We start from the raw sequence: 17,904 nt of genomic DNA on the forward strand, positions 1-17,904 counted from the left end.
GAAATACATTTATGTTTTTTCTATAATAATAGTAAACTCTGTAGTTACAATATAACAGTATTAAGTTTGAATCCAGTGCTTCGTTTTGGCATTCAACATAATAAATGCAAATAATAATGCTCAAATTATTTCATGTAATTGGTTATCTTCCTTTCAAAAATAGATGTTCAAGACAGAGTTCCTTCATATTCACAAGGAGCAAGACCAAAAGAAAACTCAATGAGCACTTTACAGTTGAATACATCATCCACAAACCACCAATTGCCTTCTGAACATCAGACCATACTAAGTTCTAGGGACTCCAGAAATTCTTTAAGATCAAATTTTTCTTCAAGAGAATCAGAATCTTCCCGAAGCAATACGCAGCCTGGATTTTCTTACAGTTCAAGTAGAGATGAAGCCCCAATCATAAGCAATTCAGAAAGGGTTGTTTCATCTCAAAGACCATTTCAAGAATCTTCTGACAATGAAGGTAGGCGGACAACGAGGAGATTGCTGTCACGCATAGCTTCTAGCATGTCATCTACTTTTTTTTCACGAAGATCTAGTCAGGATTCCTTGAATACAAGATCATTGAATTCTGAAAATTCTTACGTTTCTCCAAGAATCTTGACAGCTTCACAGTCCCGTAGTAATGTACCATCAGCTTCTGAAGTTCCCGATAATAGGGCATCTGAAGCTTCTCAGGGATTTCGATTTCTTAGGCGAAGATGGGGTTTGTCATCTCTTAGCCACAATCATAGCTCTGAGTCAGATTCAGAAAATTTTAACCAAGAATCTGAAGGTAGAAATACAGGACCATGGTTATCTTCCTCACTTAGAAATAGATGCACACCTTTGTTCTCTAGAAGGAGGCGTGAGGGAAGAGATGAATCTTCAAGGATACCTACCTCTGATACATCATCTAGATCTCATATTTTTAGAAGAGAATCAAATGAAGTGGTTCACCTTGAAGCACAGAATGATCCTCTTGGAGCTGCTGCCAACAGACCACAAGCATCTGCAGCATCAAGCAGTGCCACAACAGGTGGCTCTACATCAGATTCGGCTCAAGGTGGAAGAAATACAGGAATAGCAGGGATTCTTCCTGGTTCCTTATTCCGGTTTGCAGTCCCCCCAGCACTTGGGAGTAATTTGACCGACAATGTCATGATCACAGTAGATATTATTCCTTCAGGTTGGAATTCAGCTGATGGTAAAAGTGATAAAACTAAAAGTGCGCCTTCAAGAGATCCAGAAAGATTGCAGAAAATAAAAGAGAGGTAAATTCGAATACCTGTCTTAAGCCTATAAATCAAAAATAGAGAAAGAACTCTTCATTTCTTTTTTTTCTTTTTTTTTTTTTTTTTTTTGAGACGGAGTCTCAGTCTGTCACCCAGGCTGGAGTGTAATGGCACCATCTCGGCTCACTGCAGTCTCGGCCTTCCGGGTTCAAGCACTTCTCCTGTTTCAGCCTCCCGAGTAGCTGGGACTACAGGTGCACTCCACCACGCATGGCTAATTTTAGAATTTTTAGTAGGGACGGGGTTTCACCATGTTGGTCAGGCTGGTCTCAAACTCCTGACCTTAGGTGATCCACCCACCTCGGCCTCCCAAAGTGCTGGGATTACAGGCATGAGCCACTGTGCCTAGCCTAAAACTCTTCATTTCAAAATTGGCTTCTTATAAAATTGAAATCTGAAGGGTTGTTTTGTTTTTGTTTTTTGTTGTTGTTGTTGTTTTTGAGATGGAGTCTCTGCTGCCCAGGTTGGAGTGCAGTGGCACAGTCTTGGCTCATTGCAACCTCTGCCTCCCTGGTTCAAGCAATTCTCCTGCCTCAGCCTCCCAAGTAGCTGGGATTACAGGCGCCTGCCACCATACCTGGCTAATTTTTGTATTTTTAGTAGAGGCAGGGTTTCACCACATTGGCCAGGCTGGTCTCGAACTCCTGACCTCAAGTGATCCACCTGCCTCCACCTCTCAAAGTACTGGGATTACAGGCATGAGCCACTGCTTCCAGCAGGAAATTTCATCCCTTTACATCCAGTAAGATGTCTCATTCATAGGTAAATAGATAAGAATTAATAACTGAAGGTAGGCAATGGTTGGGGGGGGGGGTTATGAATTGTGTCAGAAAGTAAAGGTTATTTTAACCAGGTTGGAATACATATACACGCAAAGACAAAAACCTTAATGTCTTACCCAATTCCTTAGTAGACTAATGCTAAATGGGGTTAGTAAGAGGAACTGGATGACCATGGATTACCAATAAATCTGTCTTAGCCTTTATTAAGATGATTTATTAACCATTTATTTACATTTCTCACTGCAAATCTTTTTTTGGAATTTGATGCACAAAATTTACTTTGATTCACAAGATAAAATTTGATGCACAAAATAATTTTTGTGTTTGAAGTCCAAGTATATACTGAATATTCTCTTTCTTTAAACTTTTTGTAGAGACAGGGTCTCGCTTTGCTTCCCATGCTGGTCTCAAACTCCTGGCTTCAAGCGATCCTCATGCTTCAGCCTCCAAAAGTGCTGAAATTACAGGCATGAGCCACCATGCCCAGCCAGTTCTTTAGATATTAGTATTTAACAGAGATACCAGTTTAGGCCGGGCGCAGTGGCTCACGCTGTAATCCCAGCACTTTGGGAGGCCAAGGTGGGCAGATCACAAGGTCAGGAGATTGAGACCATCCTGGCTAACATGCTGAAACCCTGTCTCTATTAAAAATACAAAATTTAGCTGGGTGTGGTGGCGTGCACCTGTAGTCGCAGCTACTCAGGAGGCTGAGGCAGGAGAATTGCTTGAACCTGGGAGGTGGAGGTTGCAGTGAGCTGAGATTGCACCACTGCACTCCAACCAGGCGACAGAGCAAGACTCTGTCTCAAAAAAAATAAAATAAAATAAAAAAACAGTTTAAATGCAGGGCATAGAATCTTTTTATACAAAGAAATCTTTATAGAGTTGAAGGTTGCTTATAAATCACTGTTAAGAGTGAAAAGACAAAAAACCAGAGATCTTAGTCCCAGCCTGACTCTTAATTTAGTCATCCTAGTCTAATTACTTAGTATTAAAATAGTTATTAAAATGAGATAAATTAGTTAATTTGAAATACACTTCGAGGAAGAAAAGACTTATATAAAGTTAATGTTGTGGGATTTTTTTTTTTCTTTTTCACAAAGGCCTAATAGAATTGTTGGGAAGCATAATTGTTACTGTTATTTTTAGATTTTTTTGTACTTTAATAAGAAAATACTTTCAAATCCAACTCTGGTGATAAAGGAAACTCTGCACACTTTCTGAGATGTTGGGCATTGGGCTACCATACTCCTATTTTTCATTTTATAGGACAGATTTTACCATGTGGCTGTTATTTTCCTGCTTTTAAACTTGCTATTTTTCCTTTTTTGTAGAAAGATATTTACTCTACCCTGGTAGTGTTTGCTTTAATGTTTGCTTATTATAGCAGCTTCCTCCAATTGCAGGCTATCTGCTGTCTGCTAAGGGATGTAGTAACATATTTTCAGCCCTTAAGATTAGATTAATTTAAGTACAGTAGTGTAGGCAGAGAGCAAAGCGTTACTTTAGTTATCTTCAGAGAGAAATGATTGAGCCAGTACCACTCTATCTGTTTAATTAAAAAGCAGCATTTGGTTATTTTGCCAGAGAGAGTGTGTGTGTATGTTTGTATTTCTGTATTACATCTTTCCTCATACCTAAGGATTTTAAGACATTCTACAATTAAAAGTGGTACAGAAAAATTGAATCCACCAAGTGAATAGTTGAAACCAGGAAGGGAAGAAAGTTAAAGGTAAAATGTAAATACCATGTTTTCAATCTTTAAAAATAATTTATGCTTGAGGTTATGTCTGATTAACCCAGGGCATGAAAGTCTCCTAGCGGCTGTATATCCATCTCTTTTCACAAATCTTTTGCTAAGTTCATTTAGGAATCCATGTATTCCAGGTTGTATTTCAGTAACAGTTCAGCATTCTGTATTACCAATTTACTGTATACCTGTTTCATGCCAACAGTAGACTAACGCAGTAGGAATTTTAACAACTACTTATTATATAAAACTATTACTCTGCATTTATATATTAAGCAGTACACAATGGCCTGTTAAATAGAGGACGTAGGTTAATGGAATCTTTTATAAGATTGCTGCGCCGAGGGGGCAGATGGAGAATTTTAAAGTATTCTTTCAAATTTTTTTCTGTAATACAAAAGTTTATCAGTTTAAACATGGTTCTGGTAACATGTAAATGAGAATCTACAAGCCAGTATGTGTTTAATTCATGGAAATAGCCCTAAAATTTGAGGGGAGGCAAGGGGCAAAAGTGATAAGTTTATCTTACCTTTATACTGTTGGACTTGAAGTAGTCTGGAATACTACAGAAATTAAAATCTCTTAGGGGTACTTGTAAAGTCATTGAGAAAAATATAGATCTTAAACTGTCATTTGCCAATGACAAAATTACTTAAATCATTTGAAAATAAATGATAGGTTAGCCTATTTTACTTACCTTTAAAATACTTGTTACAATTTTTATTCTCAATGAGAGAGTTTTTCATTTTCAATCAGAGGGTTGCTGATGAATATAATTGTTATTGTTTTGTTGTTGTTACTGTTTGCTTTTTTCCACCCAGAGACAGTGTGAGTAGAAATAACAAAAAAGAAAGCTTGTGATTATGTATGACTGAAGTAACCAACCAGGATGAGTTATGATAGCTTTGGGAAATGTGCCTTCTTTTCCAGCCTCCTTTTAGAGGACTCAGAAGAAGAAGAAGGTGACTTATGTAGAATTTGTCAAATGGCAGCTGCATCATCATCTAATTTGCTGATAGAGCCATGCAAGTGCACAGGAAGTTTGCAGTATGTCCACCAAGACTGTATGAAAAAGTGGTTACAGGCCAAAATTAACTCTGGTAAGATTTACCCTTTTGTGTTTTCACAATTTTTCTAAGAGATGCATGTATGTATGCGTTTGGTTAACAAATTTATAATTTATAGATTGTTGAATTTAGACTTTTAACAAGTGTCTTAATCATTTTTGAAGTCTCAGCAGAAGCATTAAAGAGCATTAGTCTTTCTTTGTAAATTGTTAGTAATGTGTCTTATGTTTCATTTCCTACCAAACTGTTTACTACTTCATACATGTATAATACAGCTGTAATTTGTGATCACTAATGTGTCCCTTAAATCATGGAAGATCCTTTTGAATCAAGGAAATAGACTCACCATTTACCAGCTGTGTGTCCTTGAGAAAGATTTATTTCTAATGTTGCTGTTGTGTCACTTGGCAAATTACAATTATAGGCTACTGTGGGGATTTATTTGTTCATTGAGTGCCTGTAATGGACAGGCACAGTAGTTCTAGATGTTGGTTATAGGATGGTAAAAAGACAAGGCACCTGCTTCTTGTAGTGATATTGGGTGTTAAGGAAGTGCCTTTTTGAGGTGAGAACATGTAAATTGAGAGCTGAGCTATTCCATAATTAGGGGAAGAGCACTCTAGCATAGGGAACAGCAAGTTCAAAGACTTTAGGGTGGGAATCAACTTAGGTCTATTTGAGGAGCTGAATTATGCATAGTGTGGCTGGTGTATAATTAGTCTTAGTCGGGGAGGGGAGATAAAGTTGTGATGAGAGGCCGGGCGCGGTGGCTCATGCCTGTAATCCCAGCACTTTGGGAGGCCGAGACGGGCGGATCACGAGGTCAGGAGATCGAGACCATCCTGGCTAACACGGTGAAACCCCATCTCTACTAAAAATAAAAAAAAATTAGCCAACCTGGTGGCGGGCGCCTGTAGTCCCAGCTAGAATGGCATGAACCCAGGAGGCGGAGCTTGCAGTGAGCCGAGATTGCGCCACTGCACTCCAGCCTGGGCAACAGAGCGAGACTCCATCTCAAAAAAAAAAAGTTGAGATGAGAAAGATTAGCAGAAGTTAGTTCGTGCAAGACTTTTAAAGGCCCAAATCTTGGATTTAAATATGATGGGAAGCTACTAAAGAGAAAGGGAATGAAATGATCTTATTTATATTTGGTTGCTTTGTGGAGAATGGATTTTTAGGGGGACAAGAGTAGTACAGGGAGACGAACCAGGAGTCTATTATCAGAGCACTTGCTAGAGTTGGTGATGATTAACATGTAGCAGTGTGATCGTGATGATAGAATGGATAGATTCTGGTATATTTTGTAGGTAGGTTCTGTAAGACATCCAATTCAGTAAATTGGATGTGATGGAATGAAGGAGAAAGAACAATTAGGGAAGCTCGTATTTTTGCCTTGAGCAGTTAAGTGAATGGCAGTTCCTTTTACTGAAATAGGAAGCTGAAAAGGGAACCAAGTGTTCTGTTTTGGACATTATATTTGAGCTACTTACTAGATAACCATATGGAAATGTCATGTAGGCCGTTAGCTAGACAAGCCTGGCGTTTCAGGAGAAACACTGAAAGTTAGTTTCAGTTATGAACACGAGAGTAATAATGTTTGAGGTTTTGGTATTAAATAAGGTCAGCTAGAGGAAGAGCAGATATCAAAGAAATAGGCCCAGGACAGAGCCCTGGGATACCCAGATGTTTAGTGAGAACAGAGGAGATTTGAAAAAGCAGCCTTTAGGAAGGAAGAAAACCAAGAAAATGTGTTGTGCAAGCCAAAAGAAGACTGCTTTAAGGTATATGTGATCAACCCTGCACTTCTGAGAGCTCAGGTAAAATGAGAAGAAAGAATAATTGGATTTGATAGCATAGATGTTCTTGGTGGTTTCAGTCTCTGGAATGGTGGGTTCCTAAGCCTGATTAGATTAGACTGAGTAGAGAAAAGGAGGTAAGAAAGGATAGACAGCAACATAGGTTCGATACTTTGAACAAATTTACTACCAAGGAGACTGGAGATAGGGAACAGGAATTAGAGTTACATGGGATCACAAGAAGTGTTTTTGTTTTATTTTGAGGTAGGGGATTTTAAGGCATGTTTTTATTTTGAGACTTCTAACAGAAAAAAAAATACGAAAAGAGGAGAAAGAAGATGGGGTCCAAAGCACAAGTTGAGTGGTTGTCCTATAATAGGAGAAAGGATATTTCCTCTTCAGAAGGCTAGTGTTGATATGGGTGTTGATCAGTTTGTTGCTTTGATGGGAAGATTTATGACTCCCTGTGTTAATTGCATCTGTTTTCTTAGAGGTAAGGTCTTTAGCTGATAAGGAGGCAGGTTAGGAGGTTTTGAGGTGTGAGGAAAATAACATTTTAAGGATGTGGATGTGTAGTAGGATTTCCAGATTGTATTAGTGTCTATAAAAGTGATTTTAAAGTGAGGTACATGTACAATTTTTTTAAAGCAGTTTTCAGATGCTTGGGATATGGCTATGGACTAGAGTTCAATGCTGGTGGGTCTTTTGCCAGGCAAATATGATGAAGGGAGTTAAGGGTATCTATAAGGACATAATTGTGGCAACCATAGAAATTAAAATCAGGAGGAAAGTAAGGACCTCAGGAAGTGTATAGTGAGAAAGAGGTAGAGTATCTTTGGATTTTATTGACATTGACGTAAGTAGGCTAAAATAAGAATTGGTACACAGGAGGGGACGCTTAAAATGGCTATTTAGGGGTAGTGCAGCAAATTGTGATGAGGTCAAGGGTATGAACTGAGTTGGTGACTAAGGTGGGGAAGGGTAATATTGGAAGCAAAGATATTGAGAAAGTTATAATCCAGTGGGTCTGGTCTTGGATGTTGAAACAACCAAGGATTTAGTTGGCAAAGAAGGGTAGAGAGCCAGGTGCTGAAGTCATTAATGAATGAAGGGGGAATTAAGATTTGAAAACAGTAATGGGTGTGTTGGGTGGGCAACTACTCTCACTTCTTGGTCCTGAGTTACAAGGGACTGTGGGGATAAAATGGCTATAGAAGCATATATATAGGTATCATTAGTCAGGAGGCACTGTGGTTCAGGCATGAAAGTAAAGAGATAGTTCAAAAAAGAAAGGTTGGTGGTTAGAGGAATTTACTGATATTAGACCACGAGTACCAGGGGACATAGAAACAACTAGTAAGGTAGAAAATTAGATCAGATTTTAAATGTACATAATTGTGAAATTGAAGATCTGATCATTATAGCATAGTAACATAGACAACTATGTTGTGAGGTATGATGGCACTGATTTTGATTTTCATAATCTGTTGGAGGAGTTGGGTTCAAGTTGGAGATTATGGGGATACTGGGAAAATTCCTGAGGCTCCCAGTAATGTGGTAGTCAAGTGGTGAGCAGTAGACCCCTAGGGGGCACAAGAGGAGAAAGCAGTATCTTTTCTTCTAAGCTAGTCTGAGCTCAAGGGCTCTGAACAAGCTGTCTCACCTGGAACTGCCTTTTCTCTGAGCTATATGGTGTTACAGTGACTCACAGGTTTTGTTAGTCACTGCCCTGAGGTGTTAGAAGGACTAAATGAGAGATTACATGTAAAGTGCTTAGTATTTTGACACTTAAGGGCCCAGAAATGTTAGCTATTACCAAAATGAACAACAACAACTTGACTCAACTTCTGATACACACAATTGAATTATTAGTGCTGGATATGGAGGAAAACAGATAATACAGTTTATTGTTTAAGAACATTGGCTTTTTGAAGTTAGACAAGCCCAATTTGGAATGTTTACTGGAACACTTAGCTAGCTATAGGGTCTTGAGCATGTTTCTTAACATTGGTTCTAAACCCTGGCTGCTGATGAGAATCACCCACTGGAGTTTTTAAAAATACAGATGGGCCAGGCATGGTGGCTCACACCTGTAATCCCAGCACTTTGGGAGGCTGAGGCAGGTGGAGCACCTGAGGTCAGGAGTTCAAGACCAGCCTGGCCAACATGGTGAAACCCCATCTCTACTGAAAATACAGAAATTAGCTGGGTGTGGTGGCGCACACCTGTAATCCCAGCTACTCGGGAGGCTGAGGCAAGAGAATCACTTGAACCCAGGAGGTGGAGTTTGCAGTGAGCCGAGATCACCCCATTGCACTCCAGCCTGGGTGACAAGAGTGACACTCAGTCTCAAAAAAAAAAAAAAAAAAAAAAAAAACAGATGATTCAGATTCACTCTTAAAGATTCTTAAGTAGGACTAGGGTTGGGCCTCAGTTCCATCTTGAGTAAAATTGAATAATACCTCATAAAGTTGTTAATGAATGTCAAAAGAGTTATTGTTCATAGTTTCCCACTGTACCAGGCACATGGTAAGTATGCGATTAAATTAAATGGGAGTTAGTTTGTTTTTGTTTTTTGAGACGGAGTCTTGTTCTGTCACCAGGCTGGAGTGCAGTGGCACAATCTCAGCTTACTGCAACCTCTGCCTCCCGAGTTCTAGTGATTCTCCTGCCTCAGCCTCCTAAGTTAGCTGTGATTATAGGTGCACACCACCACCCCTGGCTAATTTTTTGTATTTTTAGTAGAGATGGAGTTTTTTCAAGTTGGCCAGGCTGATCTCGAACTCCTTGCCTCAAGTGATCCACCTGCCTCGGCAGCCTCCCAAAGTGCTGGGATTACAGGCGTGAGCCACCATACCTGGCCTGGAGTTAGTTTTATAAGGTTATAATAAGTGCTTTTCAAGATATGGCCAATTCAATGTATAGGTCTCAGCAACTGAACTTTCCTGATAGGCATCTGAGAAGTATTTCTCAGAGCTGCACAAAGACCCCATCTGGTAGAAGGTTCATTCTGTGAGAGATTTATTTAAGCATTTATTAAGAAGCTACTATGTTTGGATTGCTAAAGTCTACAGGATATACAAAGATGAATAAAATAAGTCTAGTACAAGTTTAGGCAGATGCAATTCAGGGTGTAATGGAGAGAGCCCTGATTAAGAAATACAGGAGTAGGCTGGCTGTGGTGGCTCACGCCTGTAATCCAACAGGACAAGGTGAGAGGATCCTTTGAGCCCATGAGTTAGAGGCTGCAGCGAGCCATGATCATGCCACTGCACTCCAGGCTAGGCAGCAGAGTGAGATCTTGTCTCCAGAAAAAACATGTAGAAATAAATGGGTTGCTCCCGGCTGAGTGTAGCCTTTTTGAATGACCTTAATAAGGCTCTTACTCCATAGAGGAAGAAAATGAAGCCCTAAGATATAAGAGAATCTGTAGTAAATTATCTCCAAGGTCCATATTACATTTTCATGTATGCTAGACTCCAAAAAGACGCTTGGTTTCATTCATATACTCAAAATATAGTGAAAACTCAATGTAATTTGACTACAGCCCATTTTGAGACAGCATACTTCTTCAGATTAGCACTCACTTTCAGCTGTTTTCTAGAAAATGTACATAAGTTACTGCTGTCTTGGACCTTATGCCAAATTTTACTCTTAAAAAATTCTAACACTAGTTATTAGAGTTTTATGAGCTCCTTGAAGGCAGGGCCTACTACTTAATCTTTTTTGAATCTCCAAAACCTCTAATTAATTGCTTGCACCTAACAATCACTCAACAAATGTTAGTTGAATTGAATTTAAACCTATCTACCCTAATTTTAAGGCCATTTTCCCATTTGAAACCCTCTCTAAATATAAACAAACAAAGGAAAAGGCAGAAAGAACCTATAAGTTTAATTACACAAGACTACTACCTACCAAATTGGAACCAAAAAGCTTAGGAATAATCAAATGTTGAATGAATATGGAAGTTTTCTTTTTCTTTTTAAAAAAAGGTTTGGTAAAAACAAGTAGATAAATAACATAAAATATGCCATTTTGACCATTTTTAAGTATACAGTTGGATCCATTCACAGTGTTGTGCAACCATCACTCCTATTTCCAAAATTGTTTATCATTCCAGACAGAAACGCTAACCATTAAGCAGTAACTCCTTACTTCCTATTCCCTTCTCTGCCAAATCCCTAGTAACTTGTGGTCTACTTTCTGTCTCTCTGAATTTGCATATTCCAGATATTTTATGTAAGTAGAATCATAAAATATTTGTCCTTTTGTATCTGTCTTATTTCATTTAGCATAATGTTTTTAAAGTTCATGTTGCAGCATATATAAAGACCAATTCCTTTTATGACTGAAGGGAGCTGTTTTTATTTGGACAAGGGTGGGGTCCCTTTTTTCCCATTCTAGCAAGTAAGGCAGACACATTCCTTAAACTCCAAAAGGTCTTAGGTATGTGAGGTATGTGTTGTCACATCAAAGATACTGGCTTGGGTGTGTAACTAGGTGTTTGAGATGTTACATCACTAAACATTGTTTTCATGGCATCACGTCAAAGTACTTAAGGAGGAAGTAGGAAGTACAGATGACATTCCATTGCCTCTGTCTGCTTCCCATGATCAAGGATGTATGAGTATCTGGGAGGAAGAAAACAACCAAGGTATCTAAATAATGGTGGTGGCTTATTATCATAGGGCAGGACCTGATGTGCACATTGGATATTATAGACTGCTGTATTAGGGGACATTACTGGTTTACTGCAGAAATGTAATATTTCCTTTTCTTCTTCTTTCCTTTAAGGTTTTATTTATTTTAAGCTTAAAACTTAACGAGGAAAAGTGTTTTATGAAGACATTATAAAACTAAGCTTTATTTGTAATTTAATTTTTACCAGGTTCTTCATTAGAAGCTGTAACCACCTGTGAACTATGTAAAGAGAAGTTGGAGCTTAACCTGGAGGATTTTGATATTCATGAACTACATAGAGCTCATGCAAATGAACAAGTTAGTATATTTTGCCTAATTTGGTAAGTGTCTATTCTGTGCTTCAAGGACAGCTCTTGAAGAAAAGATTAAATCATGGTCAGAAACCTTGCATTAAAATAATAATAATAACAGTGATAATGTTCTTAACATAATTCTGTTACTGCATTAGGTGTTAGAATTTCATACTTTTTTTTTTTATTTTTCCCTTAAGCTTAGGAAAGTTGTTCCAAAATAGGGATGCCAACCTTATTTCCCCATAGCTGTAAGTTTTTTGAGATGCATAAATGATACAGTTAGAATGAAGAGCTCAATAATTTCCTCCTTTTTCTTTACTGAAGGAAAATTCGGGAGGTGGGGCAGATGTGTGTTTAAGGAGATTACAAGGGTGACTTTAGAGCCAAATTGTTGAAGTGTGGTTAGCATATTTGTTTAAAAAAAACAAACAAAGATATGCTGTAAAAGGAATGCATGAAGTGCTTGAAAAACACTTTTTGGCCAGGTACTACAATGGCTCACACTTATACCTAGCACTTTGGGAGGCTAAGACGGGATGACTGTTTGAGGCCAGGAGTTTGAGACCAGCCTCAGCAACATAGCAAGACCCGGTCTCTACAAAACAGAAAACAAAAACACTTTTTAAATGTAGGGATAATGGGCCTCCCCTCTTTTATTATATTGAATGAGATTTACAAAACATAAAAACCATTTTGTGCAGCCACCATCTCTGTTTAGTTCCAAAACATTTTCATCACTCCAAAAGAAAACCCTCTACCCATTAAACAGTTGCTCCCCATTCTGTGCTCTCAGCCCCTGGCAACTACCAGTCTGTGTTGTTTTATGGATTTACTTATCCTGGATATTTCATACAAATAGAATCATACATTAATATATGATATTTTCTGAACCACTTTTTTTTAAATGTGGGAATAATAGATACCCTTTGAAAATCTGATTAAAACTATGTACCCTTCTTATAAAATATATAGACACAAATTCTGTCTCTAAGGGATTCCCAGATCCTTTGAAGCTAATTGTTTGGATCCAGATAAAGAATCACTGATCTAAAGAATGAAAACATTAAGTAGTTAATGTAGCACAGGTGCTACTCTAATGCCAGTTATGTTGTTTTATTCTCTGATGCACTAGTTGTCCCAAAAAAATCACTTTCAGCAATGAAATGTTTTAAATCCCCAGGGAGTTCTCTGTAGCTGGCTGAGCATTGGTATTTAAAAACCAGGGGAAACATGGAAAAGTGGAATCATGGAGAGATAAATATAAATACATAACTTGTCTTCTCAAAATGAGAGTAGCTTTCAAAAGGTTTGTTTCTCCTGCCATCTTCCTTCCTGAGATGCTTCATCCTGTCTCTCAAAGGCAGTTTTTTCCTTTTTTTTTTTTTTGTTTTTGTTTTTGTTTTTTTGAGATGGAGTCTCGCTCTGTCATGCCTTTTCCTTTTTGATCTCAGGAATGTTTTTATTTTCTAAGCATTTTAATGACCCATATTCTTTAGAAGTTTTAGGAAATATTAGGTGGAGTCATTGTAAAAACAGTGACAGCCTTGATTAAACTTTCTGGTTTTAACTTGTTTGTTCTGTATGAATAATAGATTCTAGTGGCCTGATAGCTACACTGATTTTAAGTGATTAGTTTAATAAGTCTATTTCCACATTAACCAGTGGCTTGATCTTTTGCAAGGTGATAACCATTTAATTTTTTTTTTTTTTTTTGAGATGGAGCCTTCCTTGTTGCCCAGGCTGGAGTGCAGTGGTGCAATCTCAGCTCACGACAACCTCTGCCTCCTGAGTTTAAGCGATTCTCTTGCCTCAGCCTCCCAAGTAGGTGGGATTGCCACCCGCCTCCACACCAGGCTAATTTTTTGAATTTTTAGTAGGGACGGGGCTTCACCATGTTGGCCAGGCTGGTCTTGAACTCCTGACCTCAGGTGAGCCACCTGCCTCAGCCTCCCAAAGTGCTGGGATTACAGGCGTGAGCCACCGTGCCTGGCCCCGTTTAAAATTTTTTAAAAATGTTCTGGATATATTATTTCAAGTTAAAAATAAGCAACAATAATTATTAAGTGAATCATTTCTTTTTTTTTTTGAGACGGAGTTTCACTCTTGTCACCCAGGCTGGAGTGCAATGGCATGATCTCGGCCAACTGCAACCTCCACCTCCCGGGTTCAAGCGATTCTCCTGCCTCAGCCTCCCAAGTAGCTGGTGTTACAGGTTCCTGCCACCACACCCAGCTAATTCTTGTATTTTTAGTAGAGATGGGGTTTCACCGTGTTGGCCAGGCTGTTCTTGAACTCCTGACCTCAAGTGATCCACCCACTCCAGCCTCCCAAAATGCTGGGATTATAGGTGTGAGCCACCGCACATGGCCTCAAATTTCTTGAATACTCAGTAGACTCTGATAATCAGTTACTTGCTGAAGTTGGTACTAAGAACATAGAGTTCTTAACGTCTGATGAACCAGTTGCCCAATTCAGTTTGTAAATAGTTCACTGTAAAAATTACAGGACAGATTAGATTATTAATAATACTATATTTATGATTTGTATTCATGGCTTGAAAACAACTGTGGGGGGAAAAGAGAAACTTTTAATCTGAGGAATATGAGCCCCTTTAAATTGTCAGGTTCAGAGAGGTATTTAAAATGTAACAGCATTCTCATCTCACTCTCCCTTGAGCTAAATACACCACTTGCTTTGGGGCCTCTAGACTAACTAGTGCCAAGTAGCTATAAAATGTCATATACCCTATAGTTCAATAGTGTATAGCCAATCACTAACCAACGTTATTTCTGTAAACCAATGTTGAGAATTCAGAATGAACAACTTTTGTTATCTCTCCCTTCCTGATTTGTCCTTTTTTCTTTAAAAATTTGAGCCTTTCTTTTGTTCTCTGGAGCACTCTCCCCAAGGCAGCTTGGAAGTGGGAGCCTGGCAGCAGTCCTGCACCTTGACTAAAATAAACTCTGTTAAATTTCGTCTCAGTTTCTTCCTTTTAGGTTAACACAACAGAACAGTTTTGAATTGAAGAACTGTTTTTACCAACTACAAATTTTTGTGTGAATGATTAATCTCTTACCTTTATTAATTCATTCTTTTATTTATGCCTTTATGTTCATCATATTACACAGAAAAACACTTGAGCTGTCAGAATAGATTTTAGTTACAGCAGTATATTGGCATAGCTATAGATGAAATGTAATTTTTAACTAAATATATATAGCTATAGCCATTTGTATAATTAAATCTATGAGCTTTATAGAAAACCAAAGCATTCATTCCACCATTAAATTATTTAAAAGTTCCATTTTTATATAAAGTCATTACACTAAAGAAGACTATGTGAGAATAAAAAGTAAAATTTTATGAAATTATAAAGGATAGTCTTTTTTCCTCAATAAATGGCATTGTATCCCTTATTAGGAACTGGATATGAATACATTTCCTCTAGTTTATCAGTATACTGTGAGTATCAATCTCAATTCTACTAATTTTTCATTCTCTGTATTTTTCTTTTCTCCTGTTTGCTTCCCTGTTGAAGGCTGAGTATGAGTTTATCAGCTCTGGTCTCTACCTAGTGGTGTTATTGCACTTGTGCGAACAAAGCTTTTCTGATATGATGGGAAATACAAATGAACCAAGCACACGTGTCCGAGTAAGTAATAATGAAGTTGGGGAGAGGGAGGGTATGATGCAGCAAGTGTGTGCCTTGGAAAGCAGATTGTTTCATATGTTGACATCTTATTTCCTTTGGGAAGCTTTTATTTTTTAAATGTTTCTTAAAAATAAAGATACCGTAGATTTAATGGAAATTGCTGTCTTCTATAACAAGCAGCCTGATTTTCTCATAAAGTTATTTTAGAGAAAGAAGTAATTTTCTAGCTCTCAAAGGTAATTGGAATGTATTTCATTGAAAAACAGAATTGGAAACATCGAGGGAAAATGGGCTTTTTATTATTAAAACAAAACCTCAGTATTATCACTTAGAAACCTGAAATTGAACTCCAAAAGCCAAAGAGTATGGGAAATTAACTTCAATTTATTTGTTACTGTTCTACAAAAGATTACCAGTGTACTAATTTTTAAGTGTCCATATTACAAAGTATTTTAGATATGGAATAGTTGGTTGTTTACTGTGTGTGCTGTTAGCCATAATACAACATTTTGGCCAGCTGTATGTTAGGTATTTATAAGTAAATGATGCTCTTTGTGTCAGTGTACCAGAGGAAACTTTATGCTTTGCTGTCTGGGCCATTTTGTGTAGCAAGGGCTAGGGTCTCTATATATCTGCCATTATTGTAGCATTCTGAACACTTCATGTCTTGAAATGTGTTCATAAGTATATCCTTCAAACTTTCTTATATGTTAACTTCGGTGATGAAAGTGTAGTAGAGTTCATGTAATGTTTTTATTTTGAAAATTATCAAATAACTGCAATTCAATGTATGTAATACTCCTTCTAAATTAGTAAAAAATTTTTATTTATTTTATCATGTGGACATTATTCCAGTGAGCTGGTTAACAGATAATTACCATTGAAGAACATTCATATTATCTATCAAGAGCATTCAGAATTTGAGCAAAGATCTCTTGACTTCTAAGTACTTTACAAATTGTGAGCCCCTAAAACCTTAATACCGTAAAATGATTTCTAAAAAGGTACCTTAAGTCTTCAGGATGAATAAACCATATAAAACATGTAAGAACTTTTGAATTCATGTGTTTTTAAAAGTTCATATTAACAAGTTTTACAGTGGAAAATTACAGAATTTTGGATGATACTCCAAAGTGGAAGTCATTAGGATTTTTTTTAATGTATAGAACTGTATACTTTTATCAAATTTAGGTAGGAAAATATTGGTTCTTGGGAGTTTTTTTTGTGTGTGTGTGTGTGCCCACTGAAACTGAATTTATTTGGGTCCAAATACAAGGGTGGTTTTTTGTTTTTTGTTTTTTTTCCTCCATTTCATAATTTTTTGAAGTGTTTATAAGAAGACAATATCATTGGATAAAATTATTGTATCTGCTCCCAATTTTAAAAAACTGGTTTCTACATGATTATAAAGATTATATAAAACATTTAAAAATTAATGCCATTAAGCTTGTGATTTTTGATGTTGGGGGGAGAAAACCCCCTATTTAAAGGCTTAAACTGATGTTTGACTTTTTAAGTAGAAATGAATCTCCTATACTGATTCTCTCTTTAGATCCATTTGCAACATTTAAACTACTGTATTTCTTTCTGCATTGTTTCTAGTTTATTAACCTTGCAAGAACTCTTCAGGCACATATGGAAGATCTCGAAAGTAGGTGGAATTTCCCCTCCCCAGACTTGTTGAATTTACTTTTGCAAATTAAACCCAAAGCAAAACCTAAGTATATACTCTGTTCTGCCAAATTAGAGCTCATTTATAGGCTTAGTAATACCAACATGATTGATTTGGGAAATATGGGTTGGGAAACTGACATTAGTTTGTTTTTTTTTTTAAGCATATTTTAAGGTATGGAAGCATGTAATTTTAACTGCATTTTACTTTTTTTTTTCCAAAGAGAAATTTATTGTTGATCACCTTGATTTCAGGATTTATAATAAAAAAGGCATAAATCTTAACTACTAATCAAACCAACATTTCTTAATCTGTTAGGATTTTGTTTTGTTTCGTTTCTGGTAAGAAATTTTACCTGTTACTCAGGTTTGTTAGATCATAAGAGATTATTCCTGGGCTTACCTATGATTCCAGGAAAATATGGGACAAGGAGTCCTAATTCTGAATCCATATCAGAAGCCATTAAGGGCTTTGTTTTGTGGGTTTTTTGTTGGTGGTGGTGGTGGTGGTGGGTTTTTTTTGGCTTTTTGTAGGTCCTCATGGACCTTTAATAGGTAGCCAGCTCTGCCAACAGCTCAAATCTCTTAAGATCACATTCCAGCATCAGGATTTCTGGCTGGGATTATAAGTGAAGGCACTTAATTCTCAAATCTCTACAGGCATCTGTACAGCCTACCCTCTTCTTAATGTCCTGTAATTTCCAGTGTGCTTCATACCATGTGGGCACAGGTATTGGTGGCTCTGGAATAGTTTCTAGAAATTGAAGATTACCCCACCCAACCCCTACATATTTTACTTTTTCACCCTTTGTTGCCCATTCCAAAACACTATCCAAAGTGTCTTTTTAAAATATGTATTCTTCAGTTGAATACTTCTATACTCATCTTCAGACTATTTGGAGTGTT

General features: G+C 37.4%; 1 protein-coding gene across 50 annotated transcripts in view; it reads left to right on the forward strand.

The window, feature by feature from the left end:
* Nucleotides 1–17,904, forward strand: part of MARCHF7 (membrane associated ring-CH-type finger 7) — a 55,849-nt gene that overhangs the window by 34,983 nt on the left and 2,962 nt on the right. For 30 of the 50 annotated variants that reach the window (XM_009443470.5, XM_009443465.5, XM_054678768.2 and 27 more), the window contains 5 exon segments: nucleotides 164–1,262; nucleotides 4,746–4,915; nucleotides 11,570–11,679; nucleotides 15,214–15,327; nucleotides 16,930–16,978. In XM_009443470.5, coding sequence (XP_009441745.1) covers nucleotides 164–1,262; nucleotides 4,746–4,915; nucleotides 11,570–11,679; nucleotides 15,214–15,327; nucleotides 16,930–16,978 — 1,542 coding nt within the window. 50 annotated transcript variants of the gene reach the window in all.

This window comes from Pan troglodytes, chromosome 13 (genome assembly GCF_028858775.2).
Source record: "Pan troglodytes isolate AG18354 chromosome 13, NHGRI_mPanTro3-v2.0_pri, whole genome shotgun sequence".
NCBI classification, from domain to species: Eukaryota; Metazoa; Chordata; class Mammalia; order Primates; family Hominidae; genus Pan; species Pan troglodytes.